The sequence below is a fragment of the Fukomys damarensis genome, unplaced genomic scaffold (assembly GCF_012274545.1).
Source record: "Fukomys damarensis isolate Sample0158 unplaced genomic scaffold, DMR_v1.0_HiC HiC_scaffold_7, whole genome shotgun sequence".
In the NCBI taxonomy this organism is placed as follows: domain Eukaryota; kingdom Metazoa; phylum Chordata; class Mammalia; order Rodentia; family Bathyergidae; genus Fukomys; species Fukomys damarensis.
The window spans coordinates 31,517,147-31,535,403 of NW_022900919.1; the positions used below are offsets into that span (position 1 = coordinate 31,517,147).

General features: G+C 37.8%; 1 protein-coding gene across 1 annotated transcript in view; it reads right to left on the reverse strand.

Annotated features, from left to right (window-relative positions):
- Macrod2 (mono-ADP ribosylhydrolase 2) overlaps positions 1-18,257 on the reverse strand; it is a 1,911,462-nt gene that overhangs the window by 492,143 nt on the left and 1,401,062 nt on the right. The window contains exon 8 of the mRNA XM_033761012.1: positions 4,547-4,620. Within this exon, the coding sequence (XP_033616903.1) occupies positions 4,547-4,620 (74 nt within the window). The remainder of the gene's footprint in view (positions 1-4,546; positions 4,621-18,257) is intronic.

Genomic DNA, 18,257 nt, shown 5'->3' on the forward strand with positions numbered 1-18,257 from the left:
ATCCTAAAATTTTGTTTGTTGTCATCATTGTTACTGATGTTAAAACATTGTTTAATGTTTTCCACTAGATCCACTGTAGTCAGACTCAACTGTATGATTTGTTGAGCTAGGCTCTGTCCCTCAGATTCCTAGTGACCACAGTACCTTAGCAGTTCAGACTTCAGGCAAATGAAACAAGAAGGCAATGAACAATAAAAGATGGTTTTTCTACTTCTGTTCACTGAACCTAAGTAGTCTCTGAATGTGGAAATGTCCAGCCCCACCAGCTGGCAGTGGTTTTTGAAATTACATAGAATCAAGTCAACTATTGTGATCGGAGAAGAAGGATCCACTCCTGATGATTTAGAAATCAGAAGGTAAATAAATGGTGAAATGTGAAAGCTCACTAATTATATGACAACATCAATTATGTAAGATGCATGACAGCGAAACATCAAGAAAATGTGTACTGTTGAATTACATACACATGTGGATAAGAGAAATATGCCATTTAAGGAAGAATCACATAATATGAATCCTTATTTCTGAAGGGAAATTTTCAAGGGACTCAATTAGCTAAGTGTTCCAGAAGATGCAACTTTATCTGCCCAGGTAAATGCTGGCTTTGCCATTCATGAGCTGACGCATGAATGGACATGTAGAGTCATGATGGGGTCATGTACAAGCAATGAGTGCAGAAGATATTGTGCAAAAGAATAATAATAATGATGATGAAATCAAGATATGGGAAATGGGGCCAGAGGGAAAGAGAGGATGAGAGGGAATTAAAAGGAGATGCTTTTGTTGACAGCAGGATGGATGCTTGATAGATTTATAGTGTGGGATTCTAGTCACTTAAGAAATTATACAGAATTAAATTAGGAGACCCTGATCTAGATCTAGCCCTTGAATTCAAGACTTTTGCTTTTTACACTGTTTATTTCCACAACATATTCTCCTAAGATGGCTTGAATATATTTCTACTTCTTTCAAGCAATCTCAAACTCAAATTAATGTTATGGTGATTTGCTCAATTTCACCACATTTTTCTTTCCCACAATTTTTAGACTAAAAATAGTCAACTTATCTTTTTAAAATATTAATTGGATATCTAATCTCAGACTTAATGTAAGTTCTAGTTTTCTTTATATTTTTCATATAAACATGGTCAGATACTAATTTTTCTTCCTTCCAGTAAATGCACCAAAATTTACCCAAATGTCTGGCCCAAAAACTCAGTTGCCATTCTTGACTTCTGTTTTATAACATACCACATCTATTTCCCTGTAGAATAGACAACATAAGTTTTTGCTAATATTTAGTTTGCTGTGTGCTGAACATATGCAAACACAACATTTTCTTGACGCCTGGAATTTAGTTCCTATATGCCTTTCTGTGGACAGTGAAATGTGAGGGAAATCTATTCCATTCCTTCATGAAAGTACCACTAGAAAAAAATTGTTTTCCTGTCCTATGATAGATGATATTTCATAGGGTAGACTATGAATCTGCTTGGGTTTCTGACTAAACCACGGCCCTGTACTGACCCAAGATATACCAATACTGTGAGCAACACATGCACTTTTGCTAGTTTATAGCACTGAGATTTGGAAGGTTTTTGTAGCTCCAGGATTGGCTAGTCTATCTTAATTGAAAAGTCCCTCAAAACCCGTTAGCTCTATTTCTGTCTCTCAGACCTCTGGCTTGTTACCTCCTTTTCTACCATCACTGTGTTCAGAAGCTGTGTCCGATCTTTTGGCAGATTTACTGTAGAAGCCTCTTAATCAGTCTTCCCTTTCCTACTCTGATATTTCTAAAGGCCATTTTCCAAAGAGTAGCTAAACTCATTTCTCAAAGGTGAAATAGAGCATGTTACTCCCTTTCTAAGACCCTACAAAAACTTTGCATTAGCCTTAGAGTAAAATGTAATGTTTTTCCATGAACCACAAGACCCTATACTGCAATCCGATCTCTGCTTCTATCTCCAAATTTGCCTCCTGCCCTTCTTTTATCTCTCTGCTCCAATCACAGTGGCTATCTTACCATTACTTGTAAAAGATAAGCTCTCCTTCCTTCAGGGTTTTCCTCTTCTGGCTCTCACTGTAGAATGTTCTACCTCAGGACCTCTAGGTGGCTTGTCTCACTCTCATCCCTATGCAAATCTTTCTCCAAAGATGGAGTCCACAGAGCAGTGTCTACATTCTCCAGAACCACATCTCCCAATAACTCATATGCAGTCATCTCTTATTTATTCATTACCTAAATTCATGCCTTTATTTCTAGACAATGAATATCATAAGGCAGGCATTGTTTGCTTTAAATGCTCTGTCCCTGTTATACAAAAAAGTGACTCATGTTAGTGAGATTCAATAAATATTTATCGAGTGCATTAATGAATAGATAGCTGAAGCAATCAGAATGTCAAAATACTGCAGTGAGAAAACAAATCAGAAGCAATATTCTTTCATAAGTCTTTTACTTTATAGAGCAAGAAATAAATCAAAATAATGCTAAAAAATCAATTTGTATAGTTTTATATCTATGATCTACTACTTATAATGCGCTTATTCCAGAAAACTTGATGCGTTCCATTTAACTCATTCAAACTAGTCAGTGCTTGCTAAAATAGTAGTATTTTTAAAGGGAGTTGGTAATAAATAAATAAATAAATAAATAAATGGAATCAATTGGTACAGGACATGTTTAAAGTTGAAACACCTAACCTAGGTTTCCCAGTTCAAATTATCTAAATTTTGTACAATGGACCAAAGAAATATACAAGAAAAGAATATGAAAGCAAAAAAATAAAAATAAAAAAGGATTCAAAGAAAAGATAGACAGGTGAACTATGTAGGAAAACAGGAGGCTAAGAAATTTCTCTGGAGAATCATTTTCTGAGTAGCCTAGGTAGAGATAATGCATCATTAGAAGTTATCAGTGAGCTATCAATGCAATATCCTCTTTGTCATCCTCTCTGCAATAAGCACTGTCTATGCACACTTCCGTCAGCTGTCAGGATGACACAGGTGAACTTGCACCAGTGGTCACATCCCTGGATTACCCCTCAGTAGAAATGATGGACATGCACTAATATACTTCTGCATTTATCAACTCTCACTCATGAAACATGCTATCCTTTGCAAAGCAGATGGCCCAGGCGATGAGTATTTGCTATAACAAAGAGATATATTAAAAATAATTGGATTTCAAAGGGACTAAAATTCTTTCCCTGGCCTTGATGGCATCCCACTGAGGAATGTCTAATGGAGTCCCGAGAACTGGATCAAACCCTTGTCCCTGTGGTTTTCCATTCTTGAGTATGTCATTTGGTGCCGGATGTGGATGGAATAATAATGCCTATCCTAAATCTTTCATAAAGTTTCTGTAACATAAAATAACTCATGGTAAAGGCATGCTTTATATGTTAGCTACTTTAGTTATTTGTTTTTATTTTGTAATTTAAAGTATTCTTTAAACTATACTTGTTTTATTTATACATTTCAGAGTAAGAGAGAAAAAAGAACAAGCACAAAAATGTACATTTGATCATGCAGTCCTTACTTTCACTTGAGATTGACAATGTACATATCTGTTTAAGAAATGTTAAAAGTGCAGTAATTAGAAAATGGCACTATTATTCTCTTTAAACCCACAAAAGCACCAAGAGCGTGCTCTCATTCTCTCTCTCTTTCTCTCACTCTCTCTCTTTAGGAATCCCCATGACTTATTTCCATAAATAACTACTTCCAAATCATCCATCTCCAACCCAAAGAAAAAGCCAAATTCACAACCCATCATAAAGTGAAACAAATTATTCGTAGTGCTTTTATGTTGCTATGCAAGGGGGAAAATAAATCAAAATCAGGGGAAAAATGCACAAGATTGGTTGCTGCTATAATATATAAATCCACAAACCTCTGACACCTAAAGCTCTATGGCCTCTAGTTATTTGCTGCTTTCTTTACTTGAATAACTTTCCTGTTCATCATTGAGTAAGTATATCTGAAAGATCTTACAAAATAGCAGATTAAGAAGCATGCTCAATATTCTGGTGGAACCATTTAGTTTCACGAAAAATTCCTGGTAATAATGATTGAGCTATCAATTATCCAACTCTACTCCAGTCACACTCAGGAGTCACTTTAGGGAAGTGATTAGTTATAAATAAATACAAGATACCAAAATGAACACTGTCCATCAGGAATCCACTACCAATAAAAACAACTCTTAGGAAAATAGCACAGGAAGAGCCATCATTCCTAATGAAATCCATCCTACTCTTAGCTTTCACATGTATATCCCATATTATCCAACAATATGAAAATGAAATTATAGCTAAATAAATATGATTATTTTGCTTGTCCCTACCATCAAACCAATCAATATAGTTACATCTGTCAAATGGTTACAGGAATATTGTTCATCACCCATGTAACCCAATTAAGAATGGTCTGTTAACTTTGACTCAATGAATAAGTATAGTTGATAGTTATCAAAATTATCCACTTTTTTTAAACAGAGGATCACATTATACAGTCTAGAATGCTGATTGAGCTGTCTCTCTTACCTCCTGGTGATTCTTGGCCAGCCATTCCTTTATGGTGCCGAGGGCAATGACTGCAGCAGGCTCATTAGGAAAGCCTAAGTTAAGAGCAGAAGGAAAAAAAAATCAACAAAGGATGAAGGCGATAATATTGAGGCCATAGTCTTAAGTGAAATAAATAGGACACACATGCATAAATATCGAGTGGTATCTCTACTGTGAAAAACTATAAGTGTAAATAAGGTTCAAATTGTATATTTGATAATGTGAAATAGGAAGAAAAGGGCTAAAGGGGTAAGGGAAGTGGGAAGGGTAGGGGAAAGGAAGGAAGGGAAAAGAATAAAATATGAGTAAATGAAAAAAATGGAAACAAAGTCTTTGTAAATAGGGAAGGGAGGAAGGGGTGAAGGGAGGGCAGGGGAATGTGGAAAAAATGTGAACCAAGTTCTGTCATGTAAAGGTACAAGATCCCAATGATGAATGTAACTGTACTATATACCTAAAAAAGTACCAATAAACTCAACGAAATTTTTAAAAAAGGATGAAGTCAGTCATGATACATAAATGGAGATTTTTCACTTGCACAGTTTTCACTTCAACCAGTAAGTCCTGAGCAAGGCAGGCCTCAGTGAGCTGTGCAGGAAAGTGAAGCCTGTGATTCTATACACAAGGCACTAAGAGGGGTAGTCCTACAGCAATTTAGAATTAGAAATAAAAGATTTATCTGTTATTTAATAATATTAATTAAAATATATTTGCACATGTGTAACAGTTTACAAAGTACTTTCATATATTTTCCTCATAAGTGATGCTCAAATTAAGGTGTAGTACCCTCCTTATTATCCTCTTTTTTTTTTGTTTCAGAGATCGAACTTGGGACCTTGCACTTGTGAGGCAGGTGGCAGAACCGCTGAGCTAAATCCCTGGTGCCTTATCACCCTCTTTTGAAAGCCAAGGAAATGTGGGTTGGAGAAGATGAGTGGTTGGTGCACAGTCAACAGTATTTCAGCTATGAACTGTCATGAGGCAAGGAACACGATACAAGGGATGGTAGAAAAATACAGCGAGTGTGCACATGTTTAAAAATTTATTATAGTAAAAGACACACTGCCATTAATTTCCTTCAAAATACTGTTCCTCACTTTGCAATCACTTATCCCATTGTTCTTGCCATTTTCTGAAGCAGTCTTAGAGCCCTCTTTTGTATCTTTAGTTGTGCTATTATGGCTACTTTGGTGTCCTGAATTGATTTGAAATATTTCTTTCATGGTCATTTTGACTTTGGAGATGAGCCAGACATTGGAGAGTGACAGATCTGGTGAATAAGGTGAACGAGGACACTGTAGTGTTTTTACAAACCTGCCTTTCTGTTGGATAGCACTCAATTGCAGCATTCATTGCACTTTGATCATAATATAAAGGCACTCATGAAAGAGAATTTCCAGAACTGCTTCAGAAAGTGGCAAGAATGTGCACCAAAGTGAAATAAATAGGACACACATGTGTAAATATTGAACAGTTCTCTGGACGGAAAGTGTATATGAGGATCAAAACATAGGAAATCTGAAATTGGAAGAAAATGTCCAAAGGGGAAATGGGAGGGTAGGAGAAAGGAAAGAAGGGAAAGAAAAAAATGTGAGAAAAGGGAAAAAAATGGAAACAAAGTTTTTGTAAATAGGGAGGTGTGGAGGGGTTGACAGAAGGGCAGGGGAATGGGAAAAATAATAAGAACCAAGATATATCATTTACAGTGATGAATATCATCATATTGTATGCCTAAAATGTACCGATAAACTTAATGATTTTTTTAAAAAAAAGTGGCAAAAATTATGGCATAAGTAAATTTAAAGAAAGCAGGAAAGTTTTGTTGGGGAGTAATGCCAATCTGTGTTTTACCATAATAATTTTTTAAACATTCATCACATAGTTTGATCATTCCTTGTATAGTGACACCCCTTTAGGGAAGTTACACCCTTGTACACTAAATAGCAATATCACAGCAAGCTATTAACTGTATTCAAAGAAGGCGAGTCCTGCTCTATTTAGGGATATTGAAGGTGATATTTGGAATAAAACCACATGAACTAAACTGATAGTGTAAAATGGGTTTGATTTTACAAGGGCAGAAAGAATGACAGACTTAAGCTTCCTTTCAGTGTGTATGAGCACACATATTCAGAATTTCTAAAACACACCTGGATGTCCTTTTATCTTCTATAAGCTGAACACACTCCTAGACCTAAATAATTATTAGACATTCTGTTAATAGAGATAGAAATAAATGAGAGAATAATCCTATAAATTTTTATATATATGTAGTGCAGAAAGAAGAAGAGATGGGAGTGACTATCTCATTGAAACCACCATCTTGAAACTCATTGCTGTCTTCTTAATCACCAAATCCTACCACCATTCAATCAGGCTTCAAATTTGGTATTAGATACACTTGACTGGATTTTCATGCTTTAGCATTTCTTCCCTCTGATTTCTCTCTTCTTTAAGTTTACGTTTATTATTTTAAATGTACAATTCAGTGATTCTTCATATGTTTATAAAGTTGTTCAAACATCATCACTAATTCTGCAATATTTCTCATCATCTTATAAAGAAATTCTGTACCTACTAACACTCACATCTCAACCTCCCATTCCACTGTCCCTGGAAACTATTGTTACTTTCAGTCTCTGGATTTTCAGGTTCTCCTCCTGAAGTCTTCAGCACTACCTTCTTCCATTCTTCTACTTATTTGACCAATGCTCCTCTTGATACAGAAGAAATATAACTCTTGGCCTATTAGATGTGCTGACTTTGGGCTGACTGACTTTGTGGTCCCAGAACATCAAGAAATGAAGTCGTGAACCAAAGGAAGCAGTTAAGAGTTTTATTGGAAATAAAGAAAGAAGAATAGCTCCTGGATTTTCAGAATAGGCCCTGAATGGTGGCCATGGAGGTCCTTTGTCAGAAATAATTTATACAGCAAATTCACAATGTGGGTACAATGTAGGTCAAACTACAATCAACCTACAGGGTCACAAGTATAGCTGCTTACCCAGTATTGATTCAGTAGGGAAATGAGTCACACAGCAAAGATATATGGAAAGAGCAAAGACATTTTTGGGAAGGACTGGATCCAAATGCTTTGTCTCCCTCCTAGGTGACTGATGCCTATCTGGACTCAATGGACCAGGTTGTGCTCATCATTATAATATAATTTCAGGTTAATATTTATTCCTTAGGGAGGCATGCAGGCCTGGCCATTGTATCTTTATCTCAAGGCCTGGCCATCAGATGCACCTCCAGTCACAATTCTGATGTCTTTATTTTTATGTTGACTTCCTTGAGAACCCAGTCCCTCTGTGACTGTATATTAATTTTTATCTAATTTAGATGCCTATAATACTATATTTCTTTCTCTAGGTGCACCCAACAAACATATGCTGTTACCAAAATTCTAACCACAGCCTTCTTCTTACTCTACGTTGTCTACACTAGCCAGTTCCATTATCATTTACTGGTATATTTATGAGGACATCTTCCAGAGCAGACAGTCCTCACATATTGTTATATAGATGAAAAAGACAGAGAATTGTTGACATAAATATCTAGGATTTAAAGACTCGGTTTTGGAGGACAAATACATAAAATATTATTTATATAGTATTTATATAGTATTTATAATACTGATGGTTTGAGATATCAGTAAGCCTTCAGAGAAAATCTGTGAGAGAAAAGGAGCAAGAGTACTCTCCCATTTCCAAGAATACATACCGCTTTTAAAAATAGATTTCTACAGGCTTTGCTAGAGAGTGCTTTAAGAAAGGACAAAATAAAGCAGGGCCAATTTTTACCTATTTTAATTTATAAACCAGAGAGAACCACTATGATATGGAAAAATGTATACAAGTTCTTGAGCCTTTGTACACTCACTCTAAATGTTTGTGATTGTGGACTTCTTCGAATTGCTTAGTAGAGCTCACATTCTTTAAATGAATACTTCAAAAGGGCTAAATGTGTAGGGAAAGTGGGAAGGGTAGGGGAAAGGTAATAAGGGAAAAAAACATGTATGAGAAAATGAAAAAATGGAAATAAAGTGTTTGTAAATGGGGAAGGAAGGAGGGCGTGAAGGGAGGGCAGGGACAAAGGGAAAAAATGAGAACCAAGACCTCTCATGTAAAGGTACAAGAGCCCAATGACGAATTTAATTGTACTGTATACCTAAAATGTACCAATAAACTCAATGAGAGAGAAAAAATAAATGAATACTTCAAAATATAAAGCCTTTAAAATTAGCTTTAAAACCCTGACAATAAAACAATACTTAATCGATTAAACAAATTATTATTGATTCCTCCCAAAAGAGTGCCTATAGTGACACTTTTAGTGAGTCCCTGACCTCTAAAATCCCAAAGTCTGACCAAGGAGGTACATTAACAAAAATGGCAGCCACAAGGCAGCATGTAAGTGTTTCAGGGTGGCTGGAGACAAGGATAGAGAAGTAAGAAAGAAAGGCGGGGCCCGCCGCAAAATGGCTGAAAGCTAGAGAAGGAGCTCCAAAGTGTGGCACTGAGGAGACAGTCCTCAAATGTAAAGAGTGAACAGCAAGGACATGATGGAAATAATGAGGAGAGTGAACGCAGGAAGAAAGCATGATGCATGCAAGTTGGCTTCAAGGAGGCGAGGATGGGAACTTGCTGTGAGGAAGGTAGCCACAGGAGGCTTTTGCAATCCACTCCTTTCATGCATTTAATACTTACATTCATAGTCATCCTCCCCTTGATATGCTCCAGAATAAAATGTAAGGTGCATCCTTCCTCAAAACAACCCCACTGGCTTGCTGCTTCCTGCTTATGGCTATACCTCTGTCCTACTCATTAATGTATTTGACCGTTTTTCCTGCTGGTGAGTGAGTCCTAAACTTTACATTGTCTCTCTGAAATATGTATACCTTCCTTTGACCTAATTTCATTCAAGGTCTGATAGGCTCTCACCTGGATGACTGTAGTTCACTCTTAAATGCCTTCCTTTGGTCTTCCCTGCCTTCTCTGATCTCTCTAGAATTCTCAACACGCATCTTCCTAAAGCATAGCTATCATAACATTAGAACCTTAGACAAAGCAGTGGTAGGCTTTGTTGATATTTCAGCTCCTATAGAATAAATCCAAGAACCTAACTTAGACACATTTCAGTGGCCCCAAGAGACCTTTCCAGATTTATCTTATTCTTTTCCCATGAAATTCTTCTCCAACTTTTAGGTGTGTCTAGTAATTATTCAAACATAAATTTATTTTAAAAAACATAAAATTATAGACTATATAAATCAAATAAATACATTACTCATGTTCAGTTGCAAATGGCCAACTGCATTAATATTCACCTTTAGATATAATTCCCCACAGAGAATTCATAGAAATTCTTACAGAACCACAGCAACTATGGTTAGTTCTCATTTATGTGTGACCTTCTGGTCACTTTCTCACATTCATCAAAGCTCCTGGCACTGAGTTATGGTTTTCATCACAACCTCGAGGTTTGTCACATCCCTGGGTGATTTCAACATCCAAAGGGATGACTCACCTAACACATGGCTACCAGTTCCTTGACCTGCCTGTCTCTGATAGTAACTCCTCCATTCCCACTGAGCCACCTCCAGCTTAGAGCACACATTGGACCTTTATGTAACACTTCCAGTCCAAGGTTACTACCCTAAGCAAAGTTCTTTAAAAACTGTTTTTCTATTTAGTGTGTTCAGCTATTTTCCAATAAATGACTTTGCCAAACATTTGAAACCTACTCTGTCCTCTGGCCACTCCTCAAATTAATGTCAACATTTCTCTCCTGAATTATCTGGTTCTTTCCTGTTTCTCTAGACTCAGCTCATTCTTTATTTCCACTCCAGCTACATTGGTTTCTTTCTGTTTTTCAAATGCTTTATGTTTCCTTTTCTCTTCCTGCCTTAAGGCATTGCTCATGCCATCTCCTCTTCCTGCAGTGACATTTCCAGTCTCCTTTTCTATTTTATGTTTACTTTTACTTGTTCTCTTCTGGGTTATTATTTATCCAGTGAAGATCTCTATGACATTGATGACACTATGTTATGCTTTCACAACACTGCAGATTCCGCCTAGGCAATTCTATATTTGTTTATGTAACGATGTGAGAAATAATACAATGAAAACCCTAAGGAGACAGACAATACATCTCTCTTTGCCTATCACTGAACACCTAAAATAGTACTGGTCCGTAGAAGATGTTCAACAGATATTGAATGAAAGAGAGGAATATGGACTTGTGGATCTTGCATTAATAGAAGAAAAAGGCTGACCACTGGGAGCATGTGGGTGTCCACCCTTAGATCATGGTAAGGATTAAGGGAAGCTGAGAAAGTACCCATGAACTGTATTTTATCCATAAGAAACAAAATGTTATGAAGATGCATAGTAGAAAACATACTTCCTGGTGGGAAGATAGTCTGTGATTAATAAAAAAAAGGGGGAGGGAAATACCATGACAAATATTCCTGAAAATGGGCCTCCTTCAGGGGCCGTGTATGTACAAGACAAAGTAAGATGCATGGAATAAACAGCAATAGGACAATTCTTTGTCCTCTTAACTGTGTCCCTAAGGGTTACAAATAAGACTAATGAATAGGCAAGGAAAGATTTTAGCCCAGGGGTGCCCCCCCCATGAAGCAAGGCCTGCCTCAGGAGGTCACAGTGTATTCAGTCACCAGGGTACCTGTGTTCACAAAAGCAGACTGGCTCCCCAGAGGGAAGGCGGCAGACAGGCTTCAGATGCATCACTGAATTAAATGACATAGACAAGGAGAAAAAATGAGAACTAAGACCTGTCGTGTAAAGGTACAAGATCCCAATAACGAATGTAACTATACTGTATACCTAAAATGTACCAATAAACTCAATGAGGAAAAAAAAAAAAAGAAACTTTCTTGCAAGTATGACAGACAATGAGGCTGAACAAGTGATTAATAATTGAGGACCAGGCATACAGGGAATTATGTGTTTGTGTACCCAGGCGTGCACAGGATCTGTGCTTTAGCTGGCCTTCCTAAGCTTACTTTCCTACTCACTAGAATGGGTTACTAAAATTGAATCTCGTTGTAAATGTGTTAGTTGACTTATACAATGTATAAATGATTTCTTCTTACTTTCACATTGATAAATTTTTACATGCCTGTGTGTATATGTTTACACACATGCATATGCATATGCATATATACATATACAAAATCACCTACAATGTATAAATGATTTCTTCTTACTTTCACATTGATAAATTTTTACATGCCTGTGTGTATATATGTTTACACACATGCATATGCATATGCATATATACATATACAAAATCACTCAGCTCAAGATGTAAAACACTGCCAAGACCTCAGAAAGCTGCCTTTTCCTAAGTACATCCCCAAAGTAATGGCTATCCTGATTTCTACTACTATAGCTTAATTTCATGTCTCATTACACTTCATATATGTGGCATTGTAAAACCTGTGTATTTTTGCATATATATTTAGTTCAACATTTTACCTTCCTGATTTATTCACACTATTTCATATAACAGTAACTCACTCCTTTTCAGCTTAGTATTGCCTTCCATGATAGGAATATACCATGATTTGTTTATCCATTCTAATATGGACGGACAGTGCAATAATCTAATTTGGGGGAATTATGAATAAAGCTTCCATGAACATTCTCATACATGTTTTGTTGAAAATAAGCACTTGTTTCTGTTAAGGGTAGGCACAGGAATTGGGCTGCTGGACTACATGTTTGCTTGATTCTGGAAAAATCTGCCAGTTTTCCAAGGCAGCTGTGCCAATCTATAGCCTGACTAAAACTATATGAAAGTTTAAAATAACATCTGTTTACATTGCATAAGTATTTATTTACATGGGAATGTACATTTATGTTGAGATGTATTTTATAATTATGTTTTCTTGACCACATTTAAAGCCATTAAAATTAGCTTTAGGCCATTCTGTACTTTTTATAACTTGAAGCTAAGCAAAGTTTTATGGTTTTTTCCCTGTACTCACACTACAAAACAATCATGTTCTTAAGACAAGAAAGGAGAGATTATTTCAACAGAACAACAAAATGTTTGCAATAAAAGAGATTTAGGAAAAGTAAAACAGCAAGTGGGGTTTGCTTGGTGTCACCCATGGCACATCAGATAACTCATTCCATATATGAAGATTTTATTTTCACTTCATTATTAAACTGACATTTTGCTTCGCCAAATTTCACTAACAGGAAGATACAGTAATAAGGACTCAATGAAAGGCCAGTGATGCAGCTCAATGGTGTTGCACCTGCCTGGCAAGTGCAAGGTCCTGAGTTTAATCCCTTACACCAAAACAAAGCAAAACAAAAAGACTCATTGAAGATTCTATCCCATCACTGAACTAATTGTTGAAATTGTTGAAAACTCAAAATATTTTCAATTCAGCTGTAGTGAAAACAAATTTTCTCTCTAGTCTTTAATATTTTGTTATTATTCATAATACCTCAGTAGCTTTCAATTTTTCCGTAACCTCCATTGTAGAAATTAAGCTTTTCCCCCTGATATAAAATATCAATATGTTCCAACTGTAGCATTGTCCACTAAGGTAAAGATATACACAATTTACCCTTCCAGCCCAACTTCTTTTTAGAGTCAGAAACAAGGAGTCAGATTTTTTTTAAACTTTAAAGTGTGATACTGCTTATAGGTATAGATTACTGTATTGTAAAAACATATGTTAATACATTAAATCAGTTAGTGCAAAGAGGTTCCTACCATAAAAATAAATAAAAATTGAATTGAATGTAATTCCAGGTGTAATTAAGCAAGGTATGGAAAGTCACTCAACCTCCTATTTACAGTCTGCCCAGGCCCCCTCCACTGCACTTTTCCCCCCACATTGCCTCCCAGACCTGTTATGGGTCTTCTCCCAGTTTTATTGTAAATGCCTTTGTATTAGTTGTAATAAGGCAATCTAGAAACTGATGTCTAGGATAGGCTCGTGAATCCAAAACTAGTATTTATTCACTGAATCATTTCATTCTCAGGTGAATTGCTTTCTGTAGTGGTTTTCACTTCAAGATCTTTATCTCCACCCCACCCAGTCTGAACCTTTGGCCCAAAGCGATGAAATGATATAAGCCATTTTATGGAGTCATCCCTGTGTACACTGAACATGTTTAGAAAGTAGTTGCCCTAGTAATCAGCCTTTCAGGTGACTATCAGCTCCAAATTGATGCTGATTTACTATAAATATCCTAAAGTTAGAAGCAGTAATTTAAAGAAATCAAACTTCTTTAAACTCTGCACATTAAATTTACATCTATTTTGAGCCATCTTTCTTTACCAAATCCTTAATAAGGTTAGCATGGTGCCATCTATTATTATTATTAGTCACATATAAATTCAAAAATATTATGAATATCATGCTATCAATCATGAGACTTTCAGCATTGATGAAGACCACTGACTGCTCTGACTGAGAAGGTGTATCATTGAGCAGAAAAGAATGTCAACACCAGTTGAATAGATTGCTGTCAGTTACAGTCAGTAATTACACTTTGCTTAATATTTTAGAGAGTTATACCTATACTTTTCCATCTTCATATGAAAGTTCTGTCTTGGGGACCAAAGGGACATGAAATGAGTATATTTTCTGAACTCAAGTAAATGGAGACAAGTGTGTGAGATGAGTCGTGTGATTTCACTTTTTCATTTTTCACTGGTCTCTCCAGAACACACACACACACACACACCCATGCACTCCTTTCCTGGATGGAGAAGTGATGAGGCACAGAAACAAGTGTGTGGCAGGCCTGAGGAAGTATAGGATGATAAGTCTTTTTTAATCTCAGACTCACTGCTGTCCAGGCCTCTCCCAGGTCTCCATGTAGCCCACAGAAGCAATTTTGATTGCACGATGAAATCAAATTACTTGAGAGAAATGAGCTGAAGGGGACTTGCCGTTAAGCAATTGCTAGAGCAGCGACTCAGACAATTGGGGCTAAGTCTGAGTTTCACAAAAGATAAAACAGATAAAATAATAAGAGTGACACCGGCCCCTGTTACCGCAGTGAGCACAGCAGCAGAATGCCAAACAGGGTGTCACTGCTTTCCCTCGGGAGTGCCAAGGCCACCGCGGTAGGCAAAAGGGAGGCACCCACAGCCTATCATTAAGATAGTGGAATTTTAGCTGCCAAGCAGGTTGTGAGTACACACACACAATATGGCAGGATCATAAGTGGACTGATCAGCCTAGCAGGGGTGCAGCATGCCACACACACTCCCTCGCATGTGCCATTTTCTTGCTCTCTTTATCTGATTCCTTTCTTTGTCCTTCTTTGTTAACTCCCTTTCCTGAAATCATCTCCCAAATCGACGATGTGCACCCAACCCATGCCTCTATCTCTGCTTTTGGAGGAAGCCAAACTGTGAAAGCAATCAAAAAGGATTAACAATCAAGAGAAAAGACGGTCTTCTCTTGATATACCCTTCCTCTAGTTCTTTCTAGTTATAATCTCTGGCAAATGCAATGTAGAGAAATATTTTACAGATTAGCTGATGAATTGGTTGGAGCAGTGGGGAACTCACTGGCTGTCAGCCCAAAAATGAAAGCACATTAATATTTTACTTTGGGGCACATAGAGGCCATATAAGTCAAATTCACCGTAGCACGCAAATCAGGCTCATTGGGCTGAGATCTTGAAATAGCAGTAAACTGTTACTGCTACTGCTTGTCACTTACTGAGCAATTATTATTATAGTTCACTCTGTTTAGCATGTGTATGTATCAACTCATTTACAGTGGTCCAATGAGAAGAAGGAAAAAGAAAAAAGGTTAATTTGGTTGTGAATGGATGGCAGCTTTGGTGTATTGAGGGAGGAAAGCAAATACAACTGATTTGTATTTACACAAAATACCTCAAGAGGTGTGCAAAGTGTGGCCAGCTTTGGCGTGCAAGCTTCAGTACATTCAATGTCGCTCACCAATGTGCTCGGGACCAGCATCGCTTAAAGAGGAAGCACTAATGCTGCAGGTGGCCACAGTGGGCAGGGGGTGGGGGCTCATTCTGTTTTTAGAAGACTGGCCATCTCTGGATTCCATATAAAATATCGTGAGTTCTCAAAATTCCCCTCAAAATGTACATAATCTTGGCCACGGAATGCAAGAGAAAACAATGACTCAGAGAACTGAAGCAAGGGGCAAGGCCAGTGCACAATCCTGGCTCTGTCTGACTTCCTTTCAGCCAGGGCCTAGCCCAGAGCCTAGCATGCAGCTGGTCCTCATAGTCACAGCATCAGTAGAACATTCCAGAGTGTGTATGATAGAGACTCCAGTCCAGGTGCTACAACATTTCAAATGCCACAGAATGGAAATCAAACTGGAGGCCCCTGTGGATAGGGCGCTTGTTTCAGGGTACCCAGCATGGTGCCCCCTACAAGTCACATTCCAGAGTGTGTATGATAGAGACTCCAGTCCAGGTGCTACAACATTTCAAATGCCACAGAATGGAAATCAAACTGGAGGCCCCTGTGGATAGGGCGCTTGTTTCAGGGTACCCAGCATGGTGCCCCCTACAGAAGTCACATTCCAGGGAGTCAGGGACTGCTGGGCAGCCCTCTTAGAGGGCAGCGCCATTCTGCCATTAGGTGCCTCTCTCCCATACTCTGATCAAGTAGAACATAACTGTCAGATACTCAGACACCACTGGTCCAGACACAGAACTTCTGTGATATCCTGTATTCCTCATGGCTCTGCCTTACTCCTGAGTTCACCTTGGACAACTTGGTACTGCTTTCCCTGCCAGAACGTCTAAAATTACTGAGAATATAAAAAAGGAGAAAGGGAATCCTGCACTTCTTGTCATCTTAATCTCTTCAGACCCATTATTTTGTTTCATCCAACATGATTTGTGCCAAAAAAGCAAATGATACACTGTCAATTCTTTAATATTTAGCCCCACATGTGATCTATTTTTCCTTCATCTAGTTAAAAAAAAAAAAACCTTGTGAAATATTAAGTTTTCAAGTTGCCTTTCCTCTGCTCTTCCAGACAGGTATGAAGGAATTACATTTTTATAGGACACAAGGTTACAATCTATGCAAGCTTCATCAGCTTTTCAAACTCATGAGCTCCAGTCTCTATTTCTAAGAGTATTGCTAAAATCATCTTTTGCCTAAGGAATTGTAATAATGACCGGAGAAATGGCTCGTGAAACAAATCGTATTCTATGGAAGCTATTTCTACTACCACTGGATAAGTCTCAGAAAAGAGATGAAAGATCTCCTGGGATCTGCTGGAATGAGGTTTCTTAAAAATTCCTTCTTAAAAGAATGATTTCTTTTTCCTGTAGGGTTAATCAAGTTCATTGAGGACATCACTTCTCATAACAAACACTTAAGATTGGGATCTACTAAGAGGTAAAAAAAGTTTATCTGTTCTGAATTGTGGCGTTCTTTGGTACATGCGTCTGGTAGCTAGACACCTTTCTACACATGGAGGTGACCATGGCACATCCACTCGAGGAGCTCCCCAGGGAATTCTTCCACACTTAGGACCCAAATCCACGCTCCTTACTTTGTCTTAGAAAGCCCTTTTTCTGCCCTTGTCAGAATCTGCAGTGTCATCTGTTCCATTTACTCGGTGGCCATGTTTCTATGCTGCTGGAATGTTTGCTTCCTGAGACAGAATTGTATCTGCCTTGTTCACCGCCCCACCTGAGGATTCAAAGCAAAATAGGTGCCCCATAGGTGTCACACCATGTGTGGGTGTGGGGCCAGAGCCAACCGCTCCAGTGTCCTATTAAGTTCCCTAGCTTCCCGCAGTGATTCCGTGCTACTGTAAGTCCTCAAAGATGAGGCCTCTCATTGGAGGGCAGGAAATGAACTCTGCTGCTCTCTGGTACCTGGTAGCCTAGATGGACCATGCATGTGTCCCTGATGTCACCTACAGACATGACCTGGGAGAATGAAAGCTTTGGGCTGCAAAAAAACAGCTCTTAGGGTTCTGATCCCCCAGGCTGGGACAGAGTGAAGAACTTCTTTCAGGATCAGGCCAACATACAATGTCTCTTGGTTCTGTTTATCACTGATTCCCAGGCATGAAAACCATTGTGATCCCAACCAAGCAGCTTTATGCTTTGCCTACAAAGTCAGAGGGGGCCTGGTGAACACGTTCATCAGTACAGCAGCAGCATTAATACTATCTCTTCATTACAGAAGAAGCCAAAGCAGTTCTGCAATTCCTGATCACCAGCTTTAAGTTCCCTGAAGGTTTGAGTTTGTAAATTCCCTGCAAAATCCCATAAATTCTATAATGGCCTCTGAGGGTCCAGCTTCTCTCAGATAAATACTGGACAGGGAGAATCTCTCCTCTTCAGGTGTAAATCTTGGTTGTAACACTATATCTAGGATCCACCTGAATCAGTATGCTGACAACATGTAACATTTGCCTAAATAGGGCTGGTCTGATTGGCAAGACTTCTGCTCTCTAGAATTTTAAAGGCAGTTACGCCTTTGGTAACTGAGACAGAGTAAGGTAATTATAGTCTTAGATCATAATTTTAAAAATGCAATTTGATATATAATTGTGATTAAAACATATTTTATGATATCATTAAAGTATGCTGAAAGATATCATCCTGAAATCATTTTCAGAGATCTTCCAAAAGAGATCAAGTAAGGAGTTCCTAAAATTTCAGTGTTG